Source organism: Spodoptera frugiperda, chromosome 30 (assembly GCF_023101765.2).
Source record: "Spodoptera frugiperda isolate SF20-4 chromosome 30, AGI-APGP_CSIRO_Sfru_2.0, whole genome shotgun sequence".
Taxonomy (NCBI): Eukaryota; Metazoa; Arthropoda; class Insecta; order Lepidoptera; family Noctuidae; genus Spodoptera; species Spodoptera frugiperda.
Window position 1 is genome coordinate 10,387,326 of NC_064241.1, and position 25,649 is coordinate 10,412,974.

The 25,649-nt window shown below is 37.2% G+C and overlaps 1 protein-coding gene across 4 annotated transcripts in view; it reads right to left on the minus strand.

Moving 5' to 3' along the window:
• Window positions 1-25,649, minus strand: part of LOC118269551 (serine/threonine-protein kinase Doa) — a 52,243-nt gene that overhangs the window by 22,282 nt on the left and 4,312 nt on the right. Inside the window, exons 1-2 of one of the 4 annotated variants that reach the window (XM_035584692.2) lie at window positions 4,097-4,232; window positions 1,773-2,912 (exon numbers count right to left, since the gene is read on the minus strand). The exons of 2 other annotated variants lie outside the window; for them this stretch is intronic. In XM_035584692.2, coding sequence (XP_035440585.2) covers window positions 1,773-2,812 — 1,040 coding nt within the window. In that variant the 5' untranslated portion in view covers window positions 2,813-2,912; window positions 4,097-4,232. Of the gene's footprint in view, window positions 1-1,772; window positions 2,913-4,096; window positions 4,233-25,649 lie in introns of those variants that run through there. One more of the 4 variants, XM_050707022.1, reaches the window with a different exon arrangement.

Here is a 25,649-nt window from a genome sequence, read left to right on the forward strand (position 1 = left end):
ATTGTTAGGTTTCACCTAATTTTATAACACGTAAAGTTTACATAGGTATGTACCTACGTTCTATGTATTTTAATTTTTACCGGCAATTGAGAATTTCTCTGTCTGATGTGTTTTTGATGACTTGGTGAATGTTTTCTCAGTTGTTCAAGTTGAAAATTGTGTTAGCTGACGGGGTTATTTTTGAGCTATTTTGGAAGTTGTAAAATCAACTACGCTCGATTTTCTTTTTTTGATCAGTTAAATTTCAAAATTATGATTTGCTTTCCTTAATCCAATTTAAACGGACTAAGGTTCTTGGTACTAAATGGTTAATTTTTTTTTTATTGTCATGATGAGTAGGAAAAGCCATAAAAACAATTAATATACTTTTATTTTACTGTAATCGCAATTGTTGCACTTTCTCTTTTCATTACCACTGCTCGTAATATTGCCTTATTATTGATTGATGATCCAGTATCACGTATCAGTTCCGAGTGCAGCCGTACAGGAGGAAGGAACAAAATATGTCTTAGTTACGTCATAACGCCTACCGAGTTGACAAATCCTTTGCGAGCACAAACCAGGACAGGACCTTGAAACATTCACTGAGAACGCTATCGAGACGAATCTTTTAAGCTATGGCTATGCTTGGCGCCCACGAATTTGTAGTATGTTTATTTATTATGTTAAATGTTTGTATATAATAACCAAATCTAATACAAATAAAGACTTCGTTACGTACAGTGACTTTGTACTAATTTATGTATGTGTCATATTGCGAGATAATAGCGCAAGTGAAAGACCCGTTATTCGACCTGAAAATTATAATTACGCGTCTCTGTGTAAACGTGCACAAATGGAGGCTACGGTCCGCCAGACGGTGGATCTTATATCTACTTTAAGATTGCTTTACAAGTAGTGCAAGTAGTTTTCTATTCCTTAAGGAATCAGGTACTTAGTAACCAAATGGCGTTAATGAGCAAAGAGATTAAGCAACCGCTAGCAGGATGGAATAAAGCGCAACGATGGTGAGTCACGGTGAGTTGTGCAATGATTTTGCACAACCACTCCTCGAGCCCTCACCACGTCTACTGCCATACTTCAATATAATAAAACGAGCTAGTATAAAAAATGTATCAAAATAATGTATTTTGTGTTATAGGGGTCATGGCCAGTAAGCTAAACTGGTAAAAACAATTACAATGTCATAGAAACAGTTAGCGAATTCTCAGTAAACCGTACAGTAACGGTACAAACATAATGTCTGCGAAATAAGAATGAGTGTCGAGCATACCGAATGTGATACAGATAAGACTCAGTTAACAAAAATTATGACACATCTAATGGAAAGGAAAAGTTTTTATTTAGTCCAGTTTCTATTTTAACCGGTAGCTGAATATATAATATTGTAGGTTGGCAAACTGTTACATTGAGGTACGAGCAGAATAATGCATACATGTAAACACGTTCATATTGTTCCTGGAATGGTTAGATTCGTTGTAAAATATCTCTGTTGACAAATACGAAATGTAAAAGCCTACTCAAGTGCTCACGCTGCACTCAGACCGGATCAGAAGCAAGTCGATGCACTCGAGCTACCGACTGCGCGCTAGCTTTTTTTCCTATTTATAAGCGCATGGAATAAACTCGGTTTCCAACATGTTTAGCATGGTATATACTTCGGCGCGCTCATTACAAACACACAAAACCAAGGTGGGATTCTTAAATATTCTGTGAAATTAAAGGTATGGAGTATGTTAGTATGGGACATTGTGTTGGATGTTGGTACATACGAAACGCTCCACTCGTGGTCCCGCATGTTCTTCTGGAATGCGGCTGATTTCGGTGTCCAGGAGTCTACTCCCCGGTAGAGAGCGGGTAATTCAGCCACCTTCACCTCGAGACGTTCAGCTAACCTCTGTTCAACGATCGCCTTAGGACCGCTCGTCAAAGGCCGCTGTTGCTCTTTTGCACTGCGCCGTTCCAAACCACCGTATCCATTTAATTTCTCTCCGTTGCAAGACGTCACGCTTTTGGGGCTATCTGTGCTGAGCAATTTGCTTTTAACGGTGTCTACCTTACCGTAATTTTTATATTGTACTGATTCAGTTCCGTTCGCAGTTCGCGAATACTTCAAAGAATCGTACGTGTCGCCGTTTAGGCTGCTATATTCGAGATTGTTTAGGTTGATGTCTCTATCGACTCGTTTAGTCGTAGCATCATACCCATTTCGTTTGCTATAGCGTTCCTCGTGGCTTTGTTTGAGGAAGTTATTTTCGAAACTAGTTTTACATTTAGGAACATTATTTAGGTAATCGCTATAACTTAAATCCTTATTGTGTAAACCTTTATCACAGCCCTTCTTAAGTGTTTCTTGTATATCGATACCGTTTCCATTAACACGGCTGTATGTAAAGCTAGCAGGCTGGCCATTATCAGTTCTGTTGTCAGCAGTTTCTGTTCGTTCAGCATCCTTGCTCTCGAATTCGTGTTTGGCAAGTGCAACACGCGATACGTCGCCGTTGACGCCGTTCTTGTACTGTGTCTTGCCGGTGAAATCGGCCGCAGTGATGCCAACTCTGCTTTGTTCAGTAGGCACAGTCCACGTGTCGTGCTTTTTCTTTTCACTGCTCTTCGAAGACCACGCCTTTGCCAGTGCAGCTTTGAGTGCTTCCCGCCGCTCGTGCACGCTGACCCTCGGGTACTCGTGTATAGGAACAATAGCGGGAGCGTACAGAGTCGACCGTGGTGTGGCTCGCGTTATGCGGAAACTTCTGAACTCCCTGTTGAACTCCGAACTCAGAGAATAAGCCGGTATTCTCGAAGTCACCATTTTGAGATCAAAATTTCCAGTCAACAGTCATAAAAACGTATTATTCTTCACAATAAAATCTATTTTAGCACAGAGCACACTGAACACATATCGACTCTACCTGTAAACAACGTTGCGAGTGAGAAAAGTGTTGAACTAATGATAATGGTAGAAGGGTGCAAGTAATACATTAGTGTGTTATTTTCACGTGTATTTGTATTCGATGCAAGTCGTGGACGTGTCGGTGGGCTGTGGGCCGCGACCTTCGCGGTGGGCGGTGCGCGACGGAGCGGCGGGACAACGCACTGGTCAACGAACCGCCCCGTGCGCCATCGCTCAGCTTACCAGCCTGCTTGCATAACGCACTCGCAAACGGCTGTCCGCTATCCTACCTTATCTCTTATGCAGTTATACGTCAATCATTTCGACCGCACGCACATTATATCGAACATAAAGAAACAATGAACGAGAGTGCCGTTTTAATATTTATGAACATTAGTAAGTGATAAAGTAATATGTTAAATGGCAGACGAGACGTCACCAGTTTTGTAGAGCATTTATACCGTATAAGTGCAACAAGTGTCGCCTTGGTCGGCGTCCCTAATAAGGCTAGTGGCGTTGCTGCCATATGGCCCGCGACCGACACATCCTAGCCTGTCTCCACTCCAGCTGCACCGATATCAACGTATCGTTGTTCAAACATGTTTTCTGGGCCAACACTTTATGACAGTTATTTATTATGAGATAGATCTGTTGGTATTGTTTATTATCATAGGATTGAGTTTGACAAACTGAGACTTTTATCTAATGTGTAGGCATAGCACAGGCTGTTTGATTTTGATGTTGAATAATTAACATAATTTGAATTCAAACGGTTATAAAAACAGTATTATGTTGTAAAACAATAATAAGACTTCTTTATTGAATACATATCACGAATTAACAACACACAATGTTTATTAATGTATTAATGCGATTATTTGTTGTGATATCCAGGAAAACAATAGAGCGACACTTTTATCATTATTATTTAGTTCAACACATTTTCGCAAACACTGAAACCGATATCACTGAGTATAAATATGTATACACTTTACAAGACACAGACGCGTTCGGTGGCTGCAGCAAACCAAATGGCATAGAGCACAGGATATTATACATAGCGAATAAAACCAGCTTTAGTGACACAACATTACGTCCGTGTAGCGTAGGACAGAGGTAGTATCAGTTGTTGGAAGGAGAGCAGCCACCGGAAGCGAATGCGTTTCGATAGCGACGGTGGCGGCGGAGCCGGTCCGTGCATACCTTCTCGTTGCGAGCGCGAGAACTGCGTGCGGTGTGCGTGCACCGCTGCGACTAAACTGACTGAAGGGAGGCAAAGCGCGGCGGCCCGATGCGAGGACCCCACCGCTGCCGCCGCCTCTCTCCTGCGGTCCACCACTAGTGACTCTATCGCGAGAGCAGTACGGGCTGAATCGCAGGAGCACTGACCTTCGATACAACGACGAGATGCCGATACACTAGCGACTGCCGAGCTCGAGTGCACGCTTGCATCCGAACGACCGACTGCACTATTCTACTACAACTTTGTAACAGTTGCCAACGAAGAACCGAACTAAATGCACGGGTTCACCAATATATATAATAGCATTTTAAAATGATATGCCTTTATAAGTTAAAATTACCTTGCAATAGTAGCACGCCTGTTTTAATATTTTTTTTTTTTTCTATTTAAGAGATATAAAATTCAGGGGTACAGTTTAGTATTAGAAATTAGGATTGTCGGATTGTAGTGTGTTGGTAATTTTATGGACATGAATCTAACGCCAACCTACAAAGTGTTGTATTTTGCGTAGAGTACTTGATTGCATTTCCTGGCCTTGCGTAGTAGAACATGTGGGATCTCACCTTAAACGTTTCGTTGCACGCGTTATAATGGATAATTACCTGAAACAAAAAATATTTTGTTAATAACACTGCGGTTTTAACCTTGTCAAAAAACGTTACGATAGTTACGATAAAAAAAAAACATTCAATGAAAAAAAATATGATCACATCAAGCCAACCGGGGTACAGAAGGTTAAGTCGATTTCGAAACAACTTCACTTTAACCGAACATTATTATTATGTATTTGGGCCACAGTGAAAATATAACTAGCTGTATAATATGTATAGGTACTTAATAATACTATTAATTAGAGTACAATAGAGGTATGAAGATTTACTGAAATTATAGCAGATATTCCCATTTTAACATGAAATCGGATTAGATTGTTTGTGCTATAAACGAGTTATAAATATAAATTTCATTTTCAGGTATAATTTTTAAAGTTATTATACATTATGAAACCAAACAGTTGAAACTGGAAAGTAAACAAGTTAGGTAACAAGGCGGTTCGCGGTTGTATAATATTAATATTATTATTTTACAGTTAGATAATGTTAGGATTAAGTCACAAAATCTTACAAGTATTTTATTTTTCGTTTTAATCATTTTAATAATATATCTACAGAAGCTATCACGCAAGTACCTCAACAATGAAACAATATGGGGTTTTATTTTTTGTGGAACTTAGCGTGCCGCTAGGACTGATGATGTCTATTTTATAATTTTTAGAAAATCGTATCCAATACAAACACGATAAATTTAAATTAGTTTTCTTCTGTGTGAAAAATTTAGTCCTGAAGAATGGAATCGAATCCTTTAGTCAAATTGTGAAGTATTTTACTCAATAGATTAGTATCAGATACTTCGTAGTCCATGTGACAGGAGTGGGCATGATCCTCTCCAGGTTACCAAATATGGGAGAAAGTCATGGAGAGAGGTAATGAAAACAAATTGAATTATAGCCTGTCGGTCGTCTTGTGCATAAATTATTGCTGCCTACAGTTTGTTACTAAGAAATATAAAATTCAGAGAACATGCTCGAGAGAGTAGAGAAATAAAAATTGAACCGACTTGTTTCCTTGTGATTGAATTTCGGAGCGCGCATAATAATGGACAGTATTGCCATGATTGGTCTGTCTTAAAGATTTGCTTACCCTAAAAGCACCGATACATAGTAAACATATTTAATGAATATTATAGTGACACGGTCCGTTTAATATTTATTTATGTGTGAAACAAACATGGCCTAGACTGGAGCATTATTGCTTATTCAGTGGTGATGTGTGTCACTGCCAACGATTATGCGCTTGTATGATTTCATTCCCCTTAGGGCTTAAAGCTTTGCAACATTTGCTTGACCTTTATCGCACATTATACTGTAAATAGTAACACAGAAATAGTTCCGAGATTATCGATCTATTTTAGCAAAATGAATTTGACATTTGAATGCACATTGACAAAACAATAATTGGTCACATTTATTTGTTGATTTAAGGAATATTCAAATAGAGCAATACTCCATCAGAAATTTTATCTAAGATGACTCATCTGTTATCAAAAACTGACGCGACACTGCGTCATTATCTTTAAATTTTTGAAACTATATTTAATTTTAATTATATGTGATATCAAGATAATTTTGGTTTTTATTCATGATTTTCTTGTAAAAATTATTAGTCAAGTTATTACTAATAGGTACGTGTTAAGTAAGACACCGTTAGATATCTCCCATCCTACACAACATTGTTTGTACGCACCCTCAATCATCTCCGTTACACAGTAAGAAGAAAAATACAAAATTGATGGTAAGAATTTACATATGCGCGTCATCAGTAAAAACACTGTTCGATCTGTGATTGTAGGCGACCACGTCACTCAGTACAATTGGTGGCACGTAAATGGTGGCAAAAAAATAATGACACCGGAGGCGGCGTCGAGTAGCCGACAAACGGCGAGGTCCAATGACCCAAATGGTTCATTACTAGGCCGGCTAGACTAACTAACGAAAGAAAAATCTACCGCCGCCAAGCGCAACGACGCGCTGTCGCTTTTTCTCAGTATGGATGGCCCCAACGCAAGAAGCTCCCGGCTGATTGTCAATTAGTGTCAATTGATTTAATCTGATTTCTAGACATTGAACCTCTTCTAGTCCGAAAGTAATTAAGTGTTTTTCAAAAGTGTGAACGGAATTGAGGATGCGACAGCATGCACCAGGTGTTGAAAAAGAAACTTATTATCTGTTAAATGGCAATTAATGTCGATAAGCTAATCCACCATCCCTGTGGCTGATCTGTACAAGTAATAATCCGTGAACATACGTATTAGGCGGGTGTTTTAAGTGCCGCGATGCTAGCAATGACCACAGCGAATTAATCCGACACCATAAATGGAGCTACAGCAGAAACCTGATCAAGCAGACACGAGTTTGAATCCAACAAACGCCAATCTAAATTACATATCAAAATACCGACCATAAATAGACTTCCTGGAGTTATGGGATTCAACGCCACTACTTGATTATTATTGTTGTATAAGCGTGAGTAAGGAATTATTTTATAGGTAAGTACTTTACTAACGACAGTTATTAGGGTATATCAAACAACTTGACAAATCTCTTTGTAGTATTACAGTCTTCCTACGAAGGCTAAGTATTTCAAAAAATAACGCAATCATAACTGAGTCAAAACTAACGGTCCTCATTAATCATTGGGGTCAAACAACTAACCAGGTACGAGTATAACAGAACATTACTCGATATTGATTCGTCATCTTTCATTAAAGTATTTGTGCCATTTATGACGTTCCATTTTCCGTAAAATTTTCCGGTTGCCCCAGTAGGTACAGTTATGTTCAATTTACATGTTAAATAACATGTGCGCACTAGGAAAACAAAGGATACTCATTAGTTACAGAGACTAATTATAAACTACAACCGATAATAAATGCGTCAATTGTGGGTTTGTTTGCCCTATTCTACCAGGGATTTTTTTTAATTACAATAAACCCATACCGCTTATTCGTAAATATATACAATAATGTTTTAATAAACTAGTATCTTACATAATGGAATGAGAACTACTGTAATATCTGGAGGATGTATTTGGTGTTATTTTCTTTTTGTCTTTTATTTAGCCTACATACATCAATCAGCATAAAATCAAATCTTAACTTTCATTAATTTGATCAATTGTGAATGGTTATCATAAAGAAAAATGATGGAGTCTCGTAAAACTACAGTATAATAATGACGTTTTAAATTAAGGATCATAAATAAACTGAATATCTAACACATTAAGTTTCCAATTGGACGATTTAATTATTTTTTACTTTTATATCGTCCGGTAAGCAGGACAGGAGAAATCAGTCCGTCGACCTGCATTAAAACACCTTTCCCACAAAGACGTACCCGTTGAGCTTCTCGGAAGCATAACAAAGATCCTGTACACGTTTGTGACTCACACATTCGGTACAACCTTCAGTCCAGACAAAAATAAAAACAAACTACTGATCATCACATCAGTAAAAACGTTTAACCTTATACATAGGTTACATTTTATAATGATTGGTTAAAGGGAATTATAGACATACCATAAAGAACGACGTATATACAGAACCTATCGTATACAATAAGTTTAAGGACGGTTACAGTGGAATCGAAGATTCAAGAAAGTATACCCACGTGTTGGTAAGTACCAGCATGAAGACATGTGTAATTGGGGCAGAAAGTCGGTTCACCGTACAGTTGGATTCTTCGAAGTGGAGGCGCGTAGGTGTCGCCAGCCACATTACCGTGCTCGCCATCCTTCATACAAGAAATTGCTTGTTCCCATAATTTGTATTCGGGGCCACCGTCACACTTGTGATGTGCGATTAGAAAGGAGACGGCAATTGTATTGCGTCTCAGAAATGATCCACATGTGGGTGGTTACACCCGATACTGATTGGGGTAACTTTCCAATGAGAAACGCCTACTCTGTCAATCAGTCATCAAACAAATCATCAATAAAAAAAAACTACTTAACTGAAAATGCGAGCATACTCGTCTTAATTAAAATTCTCTGAATTCATATCCAGTGAGTGCCCTACACAAGTTACACTACAAAGACAGCGGTAGCATTGCCCTAGGTCCACTTAGCATTAATTAAATTCACTATCATTAGCACCTGCACACTGCACAGTATGACTCACATCAAGAAAAAACACATTACTTCGGACTATTCGAAACGAGGAAATGGGTATTTTGTTGAGAAGAAGGTTAAACGTTTGACATTACTTTTCTAAACGTCAATTGCTTTAAAACACTTCGTATAAATCTTCATAGTCGCAGATTGCCGTAAAGGAAACTTTCACTGATTAATATTTCTTGTGATAAAAGGGAAATCATGTCACGTCACATGACAAACGACTGCAGACAATGTGCAATGGCGCGGGTGGATAACAATCAAGGCCGCCGAGAGTGGGCCACGGCAAAGCTCGGAAGACGTTTGAAAACAAAAGTGATCAAAGTTTACGGGACATGCGAATATCTGATTGCGTAAACCAAACATTAAGCTTTCCGAGCTTAGCGTCTTACTGAGGAAATAATACCGCCCACGCCCGCATTCTGATGTATTAGAGACGATCATTTCAAGAACTATTTAATAGAGAAATGGCTATAGTTAACAGAGTTCACCTCAGGACATCTGACACCTTTGTGCTGTTCGCTAATTGATGAAAGTGAAAAGTTTTCGTCATTCAATTCAATGACAGGCAATGTTACTAGGCTAAAACTTTCTCCGAAAAAGATTTGTCAAGATTTGGACAACCAAGTATCTACTTACTTATTTAATTAATAATCTTTATGCGTGTTTTTGAATGAATGTGCTTCAAGATCCACAAATAATTAATGGATAGTTTACAAAATATGTGTAGGTTTTTCTTCACAATATATGGGTATCTAAAAATTGCAATACGCCTAAACGCCGAAAAAAAGGCTATGGTAGGGTTGAATTTAGTTTGTCTTGTGTCGTACCTTAGGCATAACTCTTTGAAAATCAATTAAATAGGTAAATTAAGGCATCCGTTACCTACATATTTCCAGATAAACGTAAAATGTCGTAGTCCAAATGAATTAGAATAAAAACTTGATCATGACCATAAAAATATCATTGTTTAAATGACAGTCGGCGGTGCTTAATTTTTTTTTACGTGGAATTCTTTTTAGTAGGTATACAAATAAATGTACAAAAAAGACAAGCAGCATGTAGGTACGTGTAGTTCACATAGTATATGTTCCCACATAAGTTATAACTAAAAAGTATTGCGATTTACATGGAACGAGTGGCTGTTAAATACTTCCGTGAACGAACGAATTACCGAATGATTGTTTGCAATGTTTTAGTGCGACGCCTCCGTCGATATCTGAACAATACGTGGGCGGCCGATGCATTGCCAATCCTTAAACGGAAACCTTGTTTACCTACTTGTCTTCCCTTTAGGATAGCCGATATCGATGCGCGACAAGGTCCCACTGTCATTATGTCCACTGTTGTACAGCGAGGAATCTTATCTGACACTTAATAAGTACGTACACACGCCGGCTCCCAGTCCGTCCTTGACGAAAATGATTCAAATATGTATTGAACTTCCGTAATCGTGACCCACACTTAATTGTAATGCGTGTTGTAAATACCGTGATGAGTGCATCGACAGCGTTGTTTACAATAAGCATTTTTATTTCCTACGAAAAAGGAAATAAATGATTCGATTTGCATAATCGATAACGAATCGTCACGGTATATCTTTATATAGTAAAACTAGCTTAACGAACTAACTTACCGCGCATAAACGCAACCACATTGAATTGAATAAATTACCAATAAAACTACATGATGTGATGCAAAATATCCGTACACAAAGTTCAATAAAATATTCAAATACGTGTTTTTCCTTTGTGCTTTGTTTGCGTGTGATGGCCAATGTCGAGCTACAGTAAAAGCTCACGTTCATAAACCTACGACATACCTACATACAAGTTAGATTCTTTTTAATACGTGGATTCATACACTTTCCAAAGGAGAATGCTCAAAAAAAACCCAGGCCCGGCGCAAACTATACGTATCTCAGTTTATCAGTATAAATGAGTAATGAAATGCTATATAGGTACCATCATCGAAAACGATGGCTAAATGTTGGAAATTGATATTTATTTTTTAGCATGGATTAATTTTTATCATTGTTTTGATTTATGAAACTTAGTAATATCTCTTTATTTTATTGAGTTAATACGCTTCGTATACGCCGTGAGCATCAATTACAGATCACCCCCTCATCAATACAGCGTGATATAAGACGGTTTATATAGTAGAGGTAGTGGCAGAAATGCAATTGGCGAATATTATTGTTCATGCATACATGGGAATAGGACGCTCGGTTGTTGTGCCCATGTGATGTCCATCATATACTACCTTGGGTGGGTAAGGCACCAAGATGGTTTTGCAAATCCCGCACTTTCACTACAAAACGTAATATAAGAAGTAGAACTAAGATGATTGAACTTTGAATAATCTAATACATGATGTTTTGATAATGTATACATTTGTTTTAATACCTTCTACTCGTAATATCCTTTAAATATCATCATCATACCAGCCGAAAGACGTCCACTGCTGATCGATTTAAATATAGTCCCTGACAAAAAACAAATAGCAATTTCCTACATTTAGCCACCGTTTTCGACGATGGTACCTATACGGGATTTTATTATACATTTATACTGATAAACTGAGATACAAATCGTTTGCGCCGGGCCTGGGTTTTTTTCCCATACTTCGTGAGCATTCTCCTTTAAGATACATTTTAATTTATACTAATTGCTAATATTATAAACAAAAAACATTTATATTTTGTACGTTTGTAACGATTTCAAACAAACACTACTGGACCGATTTTAAAAAATATTTTACCATTTGAAAGGCAATATAACATTGAAAAAACAAAAAAATAGGGATCCCTAATAAAAAAATTAATAAACATTTATTGCCATAAACGCCTTTAATTGCGTATACTGAAAGTATTGATGATAGAACAATAAAATGTTCTACAATATTATAGACTTTAACATAAAATAATCTACAAAATTTTAGCAAGACTACATATCGGACTGTTGTTGTAGTTCCGTCACTAAGACGTCACAAGTGCGCCACCGACCTTTGGGGAGGGGACCGGGCCAAAAATCAGCCTTATGTCACTTTTAGACAGAATCCAGTATACGTAAGGGCGATGGAAATTGTTTTGGAAGCATCCGTGTTCTTCAGTTTCTACCAAAAGTAAATACGCTACGAGTTACACACTACGCGCTACAAGCTACACACTACGAGCTACGCGCTACGAACTGCGCACTACGCCGCAATGAGCTACGCGTTACACATTACGAACTACGACGTCGGCGCTACGAGCTACAATATGTGCTGAGAGTTCACGCTACGCAATACACATTAGGCGCTACGAGCTACGCACTACGCCCTATGAGCTACGCGCTCCGAGCTACACACTACGCACTAAATAAAGCTATGGACGACAATGAGAGTTGAAGCCAATTGGACAACCGGGAGCCGTGCAACGTGTAGCGGGTGCGATTCCTTCACGGTGCAACTCTGTGTGATAAACAAATTGTTGTTTCGGGTCTAGGTGGCATGGGTGCGTGAACTTGTATTTGTTTGTAAACGCACCCACGACACTGGAGAAAATCCTAGTGTTGGGCAATATTCATATTAAAGTAAGAAGCTCTTGAAAATTTGGGTTAACGTGCTCGTTTATAGATTCTGAGTGAGTCAGAATCGAATAAGTTACTAAGCTGTGGTCAGTTTGAGTTCCCACTTGTTCTAATACCCCACATCTTTTAATATCGCATTACATTTAAAAACATTATGTGAACTCATTGTGCCAGTCTTTTCTATACAATGTTATAAAAACATATGAATTTAGGTTATGTATCATCCGCTGTCGGTAATTCAAAATAATATAGCTATTATAATAATAATATTTAAATACATACATATAGTGCGTTTGACCTATATGCTGTGAAGCAAGTTATCTATCACCCACGCATGCCCTGGCGAGACAATAAAGCATTATTTGCTACGAGTTCCATGAAGCTCACACAACGGATTTGGGTACTACATAGTACATATACTATTTAACAAACACTCGTAAGTATATTTATTTGGTACGTTTAACGTTCGATCGATTGGAACTCATATGAATACAATGGAGATGCGTTATCGTACTCTCTACGTTGTAACAGATTTAAACATTGAATTTCTATTAACCGAACCGTTAATCTTTTATTTGTACATAATTGATTGCAGTATTGGCCATATCATATTTGTTAATATACATATTATACATAACTTCACGCCTGTCCCCCCCATTGGGGTAGACAGAGACAATAGAAGGCCAATTACAACAAATATTATATATTTCTTTCACTTAATTTGTTCATAACAGCATTAAATATATGTACATACATTATGCACGCAATTGCCAGAAGAGCAGGGATGCATTGAAATAAAAGCTCATTATTGGGAATTAATCCGAATTCAGAACCTATGGCAGTACTAATGAAGACTACACCAAGCAACGAAGCAGACATCAAAGTTATAAGCGGATATTACGAAAAAGCGTTGTGACAGCACACTAGAAACAAATTTATTACTTTTCTGCGAAATGGAGAGTTTATTAACTAATGATTTTAATTAACAAGTGAGTATAAACAAGTCCACATTGAAAAGCTTTCACTGAACGCCCACCGACCGCCGCCAGCAGTCAGGGCTGGATACTACAAAATACAGGTTTTGTGTTAGAAAGAAATTTTACAAGGCAAACCGATGCAACAGCTAATTTGTTTTAAAATCTAGCTAATTAGTTACTGCTAACTGCAAATTGTTTCAGAATTTGATTGACATAGTAATGGCGAAAGTGAAAAGATGTCACGGTTAGTAATTTTGAGAGAGAAAGGCTCTTTTAGATGCCTATGCTAAAAAGTAATAATGGTATGTACGTAATATGACTTGAATTAATATTAACCAAACGAGACAGGCGTAAAATCATATTCTTGTTTGTTTAGTTTTTTTATATAATTGTTGTTTTTATTTGTGTTCCAAATTATTAAAAACATTGTGGAAAGGTATATTCATCAACTTTCCTACAATCATAAAAATAAGAAATATAAATCAAACTGTAATTTTACGATTGGAATAGAAGGCAAACTGCTAATACTTACATACGTATTTCATTTTGAGTGATGTTATTGTTATAACAATTATCTATGTCTATTTACTCAAAAATTAAAAAAAATAAAACAAAAATAAAGTAAAATTTTCAAACACATAATTACAATAATTACCTACATACAATCTCTTTATATTCTCCATTGGCTCAGCACTCTTCTACATTGCACGTTATTGTAATTGTTTGCATGCTGCTACTGCAACTTGTCACGTTACACGATTATCGTACAATTGTTCAACTGAGCGCAATATTATGAACACTAAGATGTAAATATTGTGTATTACTATAGATTTGTAAAACACCTTACATGTAGCGAAAATCTCTATAAGGAATCTAGAACAAAATCCGTTTAACACAATGTATCTAATATATTATAGTAGTGCTAATAATTATAAATAGTAGAGGTTTAACAATACGGTCGCAATTACCGTTCTTGCACGCGTCGGATACTTTCTACGAGACTCGTCTGCCACAATGAACAATCACATTATTATACTTTTTGTGTATATTAGTAAAAGTAAACACCTTTGTTTCACACTCATAGGAATCAAATCACTTTCCGATACATGTTGGCTGTCTGTGTGACTTTACTGATAATCTAAATAAAATTAGTCAATCAAAATGTCATATACTAAGGAAGTAACAACATATTTCCAGTAGTCTTAAAGCTTTTATTTAAGCGACTGCATGTAAGTTGAGCATATAAGTTGTAGTTTTTTGTATTGCTCGGAACCTACAGGTTCAAGTTATTCAGTCATCAAAACGGATATATTAATGGTGAATAAGATTATAATATATCTGCTATTTCACAAGTTATTAAAACAAACGTTAATCTAGCTAATGAACCACCATCATAATCTGTTTGAATGCATCACACATGCCTATAAACGCAACTCGACTATTTAAGTCAGAAGCTTCAGTACGCTCAAATAAGCGTTCATTGAGCATGAATCAATTTATGAAAAGTCACTCATGTGTAGTGAGTAGTGACCGTGGCGGGTTATAAAAAACCACCCTTTTATCTTAAAAATAAAATTAATTAGTCAGCTTGGTAAAACACGAGATAAAGCCTACACTCGCTTTCGTCTTCTAAAATGGCGATAGCAATAACGATGAGTAATGAATAGAGAGCTGCTTTAATTCGCGCCGCTGCCTGTGCCCACGCACTCAGTACAACGCGCATCCACTCGGAACAATGCTTACTGGTTTACTTTCTCGATTGACTCATACAACAATTCATTGCATATGTCTACCACTACGAATTAGATAAATGGTCTCTTTATCAATTTGTAAAAATACGAACTCATTCTAGCAACAGACAAATGCTTTATGCTTTCATTGTGGCCGTGTGCCGCACACTTTTCTTTACACAAGCAAAACCAACACAAGATGTTTTAAAATATAAATTGAAGAAGTGGCACCACGATAAAATAACGTTACAAAGGCTAAGTAAGTAGAATTTCTACGGAAAACATAAAACCACAATACTTGGTGTCGGCCATGAGAAGCGCAATGTCCTCGTAAACCTTTTAATTCAACAATAGGTGCGTACCCGACAAAGAAATGACGAATTAAACAGGTCGGGTTCGTAAATCGCACGTTTAAACAAATATAAACATTTATCAAAGGACACTACTTAAGAAAATATTCCGAGTTTTACAGCTTTTAATATTACTTTGCTTGAATTTTGACAGGACGGAAAATACAAATTTATGGCTTCCGTGATGGGACCTTCATCAACGTAAGCGGTAGGTATACGACCTTTAGGAGAATAATACCAGACACACGGTTATTGTCTAAACTAGCACATAAGTTTAGTGAAAAGGGCAATTTATGAGGCTGCTTGTATACAAAACTGGTTGAAGGATGGAATAGCGTGTATTGTTGGTATAATAACCTGACATGCAAGTGCACATAGTGTAACATGTAGAGGGAGGGCTGCGCGGGCGCACGAATGCACTAATGAACGCGTGTCGCGCCGCTGACCCCCGACCCACGCGAGTTCGACGCCCGGAGCCGCTCCCCGCACACCCGGCCCCCGCTAAGCCCTTACACTACCAGGACAATGCCAGACAGCTTTATCACTTTTAATCAACACCAACTACTTCTTGTTTACCCGTCTTGGTTTACTTGGTTACTACCAGGGAAATAATGAAACATTCTTCATAATATATTTAGCAAAAACAACATTTACAACTAATGTGATTTCTCCAGGATCCATCGCATAGTTGTTTCGTGATAATAAGTAGTAGATCAAACCGGTGTGCATTGACCATATGCGCAAAAAACACACATTTTCCTATAATTGTCATAAACGACAGAACTGCGCGGCACACCTGCTAGTAATTGAGAAAAAACGAGCAGATACAAGTTGTTAAGAACAACGAGATGCCGACGAAATCGTCTGCGGAGTAAAACTAGTCGTGGTTTACTGCACCTTCTTTAGTCGTTAGTAAGGGAAAAACATTTCACCCAAGCCCGACGCAAACAAAATGTAAAGTTATAATGTATATGTACCCATATAATATGTAATACATCAGAACTGCATACTCTACAAAGAGGGCACCATTGAAATCGGTGGCCAAATTAGTGATACCATATTTTATTATTCGAAGAATGGGGTACTACTGGAAAATAAGATCGAAACTTATACCAACTTGTTCAGATTGGTAATGAATCCTTTTGTAATAGGGAGCGAGGCTATGTAACAAGGACAAAGATTCTCAGTTAGCGTCCGAGGGTAAAAATAGAGTGGTACAATGGCGGTACTGCATAATTCGCGTGCGCAGGCACAGACAGTGGCCCTCAGGAGTCAACGTACTGTGGGGACCGGTTCACTAATCGATCCTGCACCGACTGGCCTGCGCTCCTGTCCGCACCTAAACGCGCGCGACTAACGGCTCCTTCGCAACCAGCCGGGTACGTATCGTGGCAGTGCAGTTAATACATTTCTTCAACTTATGTTCATTGCTAGGCACCATGCACTGCAACTGATCTAGCAAACTCTGACTTACTAATATGATATAGTACATATATTCCTACAGTCAGATATTACTTTTTCTAGTGGATATTGTTAGACAACGCTGATTTCAAAGTTGCTACAAGTTATTTATGTCAATATTACTGATATACAAGGAAGTGACGCGGGTGTATGTGCAATTTTCTCTAAACTGATTGAAAAGAGCATTAAACCCGCAATTCGGGCCAATTTCCACGGACATGACAATGGTATCATTGTTTACAAGTATTGTCCGCCACAATGCATCGCATCACTTTAGTTTTTGTGGTCTGGTTTTTACGGAAGGACTTAATTTTACAAGCTCTTTTTAGGTTAATATAACGGACCGTTGTGTTCTTCAATGACGATCATAATAAAATGTCTATATCCACAGAACAGAGAAAAATAAGTAGAAGTAGTGTGTAGGCGGGGCACGCGTAGCCCCTGATAAGTACAGATATGCTTATGTTCGTCATTTAGACGTTTGTACGCATATCAGTCTTCGTTGGACTGTAATAACGTCAACTAGACTTGGAAAATAGCGTCAAAAATCGAAAAAAACATAAAAATGACGAAATGTGCTATTTTATAGTCAAAAGATGAAAGCCATGACAAAAATGTGCCTAGTAGTGGTATATCGTATCATCGGTAAGTGCTTTTTTATTTTATTTTAATTTATATTTGGCTTAAAACTATTGACATATATTTTTTTAAATCTACAAACTAAATATAAGTTTATGTCTAAGATGATAGGGTCTACTTTCTTTCAAATGCAAACTGCTGTTCTAGAAGATTTCATTCGTGACATCTAATATTTTGCTACCCGTTTAGGGATTGACATTATCGATAACAAGCTGTCGATATAATTAAAACTTTTTATTACGAATATAGATAAATACAAAAATAATGGATAATAAGTAACTATTAAACATTAATTATGTTGTTTTAGATTTCCGAAGGATCCAGAAATAAAAGGAAAATGGATCGAGATGACTGGAAGACAAAATTGGTTTCCTGCCACTAACTAGTACAATTTGTTTGGACCATGTTGTACAACAAGATATTATATTATGAGTATAACTGAAAAAAATGCGCAATTTTTTACTATAAATAATCAATAAAATTTCCAGATTGCGCAGGCAGAAATACCTAATCACGTTATATAATATTGGCCACCAACTGAAGGGAAGTAACTTTGTTTAATGTTCAGTTTTATTTTCTATTTTTTGTAACTTACGACTGTAATAAAAAAATAATTTATACAGGGTTAAAGGGTAAGTCGACCTAAATCCTTTAAGACGTGATAGTTTACATCATTCCTGACTGATTTGACCATGGGACCCCATATCCCAAACTTAACCGTTTTCAAATTATCGGCATTTTAACTTTTTTGATAAAATTTCCCATTTTTTTGGCTATTTCTCCCTTGTTTTGTCTTTGGTGGCTAAATTTTGTTTTGTTTTTGCTTTTTTGTGTAGTAGATTAGTTGCTTTATTATTTAGAAAACTAAAACTGTTAATAACTGTACCAACAGAGTCGTAGCAGACGATCGAATGTTAAAAAAGTAAATAAATTTGTGATAAGTTGTTTTTCTTTGTAAGATATTTAAAAAAAAGTCTATGACAACTGTTCTGCAAATGTGCGTTAAAATATCTACAATTCTTCAGCTTTCTGATAAGGTATAACATGATAGGGAATAATTTGAATTCTTTGCCAAAACATCGATGAAGTACTACAAGGTAGTAATAAGAATATCGATATTTAAGCTTCAAATTTAACTTGAGTCAGATAACAAAATAAAACAAACTGGTTCACTTCACTTCAGAAGGAGTGTCAGGGAGAGGCTTTTTTTTGAGTGGAGAAAATCATCCAATGTCTTCTCCCACCTTGGGCGAGGCGAGAGGGAGTGTCAGACTCTTACTGACTAAAAACCACCCTGTTCCTTCTCCTGCTTTTCGAGCCGGAGCCCCGGTAAACCCGCTAGGTAGTCCGCAGCTCCGGATCAGGCATCAGCCCTACTGGGCCCATCTGTGGTGATCTGATGGCTCTTTGAGGCGCACACATAAAAATCCATAGGGGTCAGGTCTGAACTTCTAGCTGGCCACGGTACAGGTCCGCCTCTCCCGATCCACTTATTGGGATAATTAGTGTCCAGTGCGGGCCTGCGGACGGCGAGCAAGGGTAGCTCACCGCCCGAACAGAACCAGACCCGTGCGTGCGACGCGTAGCGTTCCGCGCGCGCCTCAAAGAGCCATCAGACCACCACAGATGGAGCCCAGTAGGGCTGATGCCTGATCCGGAGCTGCGGACTACCTAGCGGGTTTACCGGGGCTCCGGCTCGAAAAGCAGGAGAAGGAACAGGGTGGTTTTTAGTCAGTAAGAGTCTGACACTCCCTCTCGCCTCGCCCAAGGTGGGAGAAGACATTGGATGATTTTCTCCACTCAAAAAAAGCCTCTCCCTGACACTCCTTCTGAAGTGAAGTGAACCAGTTTGTTTTATTTTGTTATCTGACTCAAGTTAAATTTGAAGCTTAAATATCGATATTCTTATTACTACCTTGTAGTACTTCATCGATGTTTTGGCAAAGAATTCAAATTATTCCCTATCATGTTATACCTTATCAGAAAGCTGAAGAATTGTAGATATTTTAACGCACATTTGCAGAACAGTTGTCATAGACTTTTTTTTAAATATCTTACAAAGAAAAACAACTTATCACAAATTTATTTACTTTTTTTAACATTCGATCGTCTGCCACGACTCTGTTGGTACAGTTATTAACAGTTTTAGTTTTCTAAATAATAAAGCAACTAATCTACTACACAAAAAAGCAAAAACAAAACAAAATTTAGCCACCAAAGACAAAACAAGGGAGAAATAGCCAAAAAAATGGGAAATTTTATCAAAAAAGTTAAAATGCCGATAATTTGAAAACGGTTAAGTTTGGGATATGGGGTCCCATGGTCAAATCAGTCAGGAATGATGTAAACTATGACGTCTTAAAGGATTTAGGTCGACTTACCCTTTAACCCTGTATATAAAGTGTGATTTTTTATTTTTGCAATACAAATTTTGTTAGAATACTACGAACGGCATGTGACTCTTTCCGAGTTATATGTACTTAACTAAGACCATTAAGACACCACTGACAAATGGTGAAGGAAAACATCGTGAGGAAACCTGGGCTTATTATTTTCTAATTACCTATTATAAGTTTGAAATCGACAACCCACATTTGGCAAGCATGGTGATCAATGCTCAAACTTTCTCCGTGCGTGAAGAGGCCTTTGGTCAGCAGTGGCCACGTTTAGGCTATTGATGATGATGATAGATAGATAGATACTACTACTTTTTCAGTCCAGTTTCAGTTTGCTGCGCCCGATGTGACTTGAAACTAGTACAGTGATAAACTAATGTAGAAAAGTCTACATTAGTTTATCAGAGGACGCTGCTTACTTCAAATACATATATACTTATTTTATTATTCTGTATACTAATAAATCTAAATCCTTCAACTATTATCTCTTTAAAATTATAGTTTAGAAAAGAAAAACATATATATTTACAGTTTTACAAGGAAAGATGTTTATTTCTATAGAAAGATAAAATATTATAATGTATACGAGTATTAAAATGTGTTGAACATTTTAATTATATCGATAAGTAAGCTTTCGATATCAGAACATTACTAGAGAAAATACAAGCGATAAAGTAGCTAGTTAAACAAATGTCAACCTTAACATGATAGCAATACAGCGTAATTGAATGCATTTATGATAGTGACATCTAGCGTCGAGTAGCAGAACTTGTTTTTGAAATTATGTTGCATTGAAAAAGAAGATTCTTTATTTTAAAATTAGTAGACAAAAGTCAACTCTATTAATATGTAATTAATGTGTTTTTTCAAAGTGGTGACGGCTGATTTAAAGGCTATTTAACACGGACCAGTCACAGAAAGATTTTGCTAGTGTGACATATTATGATTATCCTGGAGATGTGTTAATTTGGGCGTGGCTTCAGAAAAATTGCCACGCTGGTTCTGATACTAACACAAGCGGTATACTATTTCTATCTCTTCTTCTTTATTCTGTGTCTATATCAAATAAGGTTTGATACTATAAACATGGTGTTGTATAAAACAAAGTTGTAGCTATCGTAGGAATGATTTACAAACTCTCCAAGTAGGGTTAGACGAGTGATTTATTGTATTCTAGGACTAATAAACGACACGACCGCTCAGTTGGTGCAAATACTGTTTGTACCAATCTGTATTTAATACAACATTAAACTTATTTATTTTACACCACAAATTATTTACTTCGTCTTAGCACAAACATATTTAAGTGGAGAACTACTTCACAAACTTTACTCCTCGACTAACTTATTACCCGACTGTTTTAATATAAGTTTTTAAGAAGTTTACCCAGTGAGATTTGACCGGTCACAGATACGTCTTACTGCCATTAGTAATAATATGACCACCGAGCAGTGTTACTAAACATTAAACAATCATCATATATTATGTATTCATAACACATATTACAATAACATCGGCAACAGCACCAGCTGAACTACACTAAGGCCTTTATCAAGACACAACACACGTGTGCATTTATGCAATATCACCAGGATAAAAACTACAGTAGCATGTACTACGTATACATGTGCAGGTATGCTAATGAAGTTAGACTTAGATCTATACTATGATAGTTTCCAGAAATTGAGTTTTTTAAGTATTTATTTATGGGGACAATATAATACCACTAAAACAAAGGTACCGATTTTTTGTGGTGGGAACAATAGGAAAACAAGGTACACGATAATACATACGAATTTGATAAAAATGGACGTAACAGCAATATGACAGAGAAGACCCTGATAAAACCCTCGCAATGTAAAGACGACGCGAGCGAGGCCGACGCGCGCTTGGTTCGGAGAGCTATTGTTAAATTAACAGGATATGATGAGATGTGACCTTGCCATCATAATCCAATACGTTATATTTCTTACAATAACTTTTGCCTTGTGTTTGTGTCAAAAAATGGCTTGACAGCGGCGATGTGTTGTAGGTAAGTATCCTATTGCGGAAGTAGCAATACCGACTTGGAAAACGATCATTAAAGAGTTCGTGATCTTTGTGCAAACGAACCAAGTGTGGCTAGGAAGTCGAATCTGTAGACTGTAGAGTAACGAACGGGCAACAACAGGCAAGTGGTATAAATCCTCAATCGGATTATATCGGACGTGGCGATACAAGGCATAAATCGCGACGGCGGACGGCAGCGTTCCGCCTCGCGACATGGAAAGCGTTTCTTGGCCGAGATCTACGCAGATCACGCCAGATAAATCTCGCGCACCGCGTGCCGTACCGAGCCAGGAACGCGGAGAAATCAAAAATAATAAAATTGCTTTATTTGATTCTAATTCCTAATGTCTCCAATTACAAATACTACACTTTACTATTAAAATAAATTTTAAGTTATTTTATTTTAATATAGAAGCTCCTTTGATTGCATAAATGTGCACGAACTTTGTATTAATAATATTTATGCATACATGGCTTTAAAGATACTTCGAACATTACAAACTACCGAATAGCAAGAATGCAGCACATTTAAAGCTCCCGAGACCGGTTGTGGATAGTATTAGCAGCTTGCAAAAAGCTCAGCGTGGGTCGCAGCTGCACCTACCTACTGCACTTCTAGTTTTACTGTGTCAAGAACAACGCCTCTCGCCCCCACCCCGCGCGCCTTGCCAGCATTTGTCACCTGAATAATACACGAAACACCAGCTCTTGCGACAATTGGTGCTCGTACCATGTACGCAATCACTGGCCCTCGCTTACGAGATGTTGCACTTTTCACTAAATAACAATGTTGTCTGAAAGCTTCCTCATTTAGCAATTCTACTGTTTCAAAGACAATAGCCATTCGAAACTATTATTCGTTACAATAAGACGAAAAATATTCAGATAGGCACACTGTCGTTTTGTGTGGTTAGATATTTCCAAGTAAAGAGATTAACTACGTGCTTTAATTTAGTGAAAACCAAAACAAAGCATTGTTTGCTCAAAGATAAAATAAAGATTACCGTTTTGGTAAACGACCTTTCAGATGTCCTTGGCATAAAATCGTTGCGAAAGACAAGAAAATGAAAACATATCGACATGTTAAGTCATGTGCGTGCATCAGCATTACAGTTGTGGATAAAAATATCATGCGAAGCTATTCAACCGCTTATGATTCTGATCATTCAACGTGTAATAAATACATCGTGATCTTACGTTAGTTGCAGTGTTCTTTAGTTAATTGACAAATCTGAACAAATTGGCAATTGTAATCGAGGAATTGAGATAAATTCGTTATTGTCTGACCTTAAATTCAGAGCACAAACAGGGTTCACTGCCCTCTTAGGCAAACGTTCGAATACAGCATGTAATAGACTCAATTTATCCTTACAGCGTTATGTAGTTATTAACAATGGACAGTTCAATATTCTATGTTTATAAACTTGTAACGCGACGCACAGGTACAACACTGTAAGTGCTGAAACGTGTCATCGTACGTCTATAACACTGATCAATAGAATATTTTGTAACAGCTGTAACAATTGTGTTACTTAAAGAACTTAATGGGAGCAGGGTATTTTGCAGGTAGATGTAATGCCTGATAAATGAATATGAAAAATATACGATATTCTATACTTTATAAAACGTCCACAACTTTACAGATATAGATGGGTGACAAAGGATATCTGGTAAAATAAAACTGTATTCTTTTACAATGTTTATATTGAATCAAGTTGTCAAGTTTGGATTTTTTCTACAGTGAAGTTCAAAACAAGTTTGGTTACAAACAAGTACTTATTGCAAAACATAAAATATCACAAAAAGATTTAAAAGGCTGAAAAGGCAGTTATAATCAACACTCTTTACTTAGTAGGTTATGACACATAAAAATGAATAAATAAAGAAACATTCTGTCGTTAAATCGAGTGAGAACAAATTCGCAAAGTAAATCTTGGTCAATAGGGTAAATGAGTGTCAATGTTACCGTGGCCAAATGAAGAAAAAAGGAATATAAAGTCAAGTGCGTTCCCACGAAACAACACACATGAAGGCCGACGTTAATCAGCCACGTGTGACAGCAGTACCATAGCTTGTGCTGCCAATTTGTACAACAAGAACTACATACTTAATCATGCAGTAATTGATTGGCACCTCTTGACAAGTGCCAACAAAAAGATGCCGCCAAACTCGATATTGCACACAACATTTTTTATGGTAACTCTGTAAAATTACTTATTTATCGTTGTATAGCCACGTCGACATAAATTTTGTAGTGGTCTTGCGTCAGACGCTTCGGATGATCTCCGTGCACATAAAGAAACAAGATTGCAATGGCGAGATAATTTCTTATTTATGCTGACAACGAGAACAAAGACGTGCTTGTTCGCAAATAATTATTTAACCGAACATTATGACACATTGATCTTTAAAACTGAAAAATAAATCAGTGTACATAAATGTATTTCAACGGAGTAATAAATAATTAATAATATTATCGGTGGTTTCCTGTTGACCTAATGCTTAGGTACCGTAGCAAACTTTGTAAAGACGAAAGAGTAAACAAAAATGACATGAGAGCGCAGTCCCGTAAGGATCAGTAGTGGTTTGGGAGCGGGGTCGATCCGCTCACCTTGCACGACTCCCCACAATATGACTTATGCCCCGACAGCGGGCCCTAATCTGTAGATACCGTACACTAACCCGTACCTACCTGGAGACACCGTTAGTTTCGCTCAATACCATCTTATGCATTCGAATATGTGCTCTTTATCAAGTCGTATAAGCTCTCATTATGCACATTTGAAGATGCGCAAAAATTTTAACATCCAAAGCTACAGATCGTTTTGTTATTTTAAATATCGGAAAACTAATAATATTTGTAATCTCTTCAATCTATTCTGGCCCTATACACATTTCACTAAGGGTGAAAAGCCGCAATTAACAGTAATGTAGGTATGTTAAGCTTACATCAAAGCTCATATTTTAGAAGTCTTCCAGGTGGTCTCTGTGAATAATGTAGATTTGCATATTGTCCATTTACACATAAGGAAGTAAATCTAGGTACAGCAAAAAGTACTTCACGGAGGTATGTTTTAAGTACTTAAGTCTGGGTTTCATTACGAGTGCGCATTTTAGTCCATAAGGAAAACAGTTACTAAGCAATACAATGGCCATTAACACAATTAATCATAGGTATTGCTTTCAATTACCTTATATTTACACGAAAAACAGGAAAATGAAAAACAAATACACATAGGACTATGTATTTTTACATGTCATGTTGCGTACTTTTGTTTATTATGTATTTCTTAGAAGATAGCAAAACACGATGCCTAAACAAAATTGTAAAAATGCAGACAGAAAGCAGTACCTGCAGTTTCAAAGTATTAATACCTGTGGCATTTTACATTGTGACATTTTATGTTTTTAATTAGAAATGTCTGCTGAGAAATGGATGCTTTTTATGGTAAACGAGCAGACGGCTCGCCTGATGCGATCAGCGCCGCCCATGGACACCCCGCAACACCAGAGGAGTCACCAGATGTGTTGCCGGCCTTCAAAATATAAAAGTACATAAGTACGTACTTAAGCAGAGGCATTGCTCTGCTCTGCACCCATCAGGACTAAGGAGTA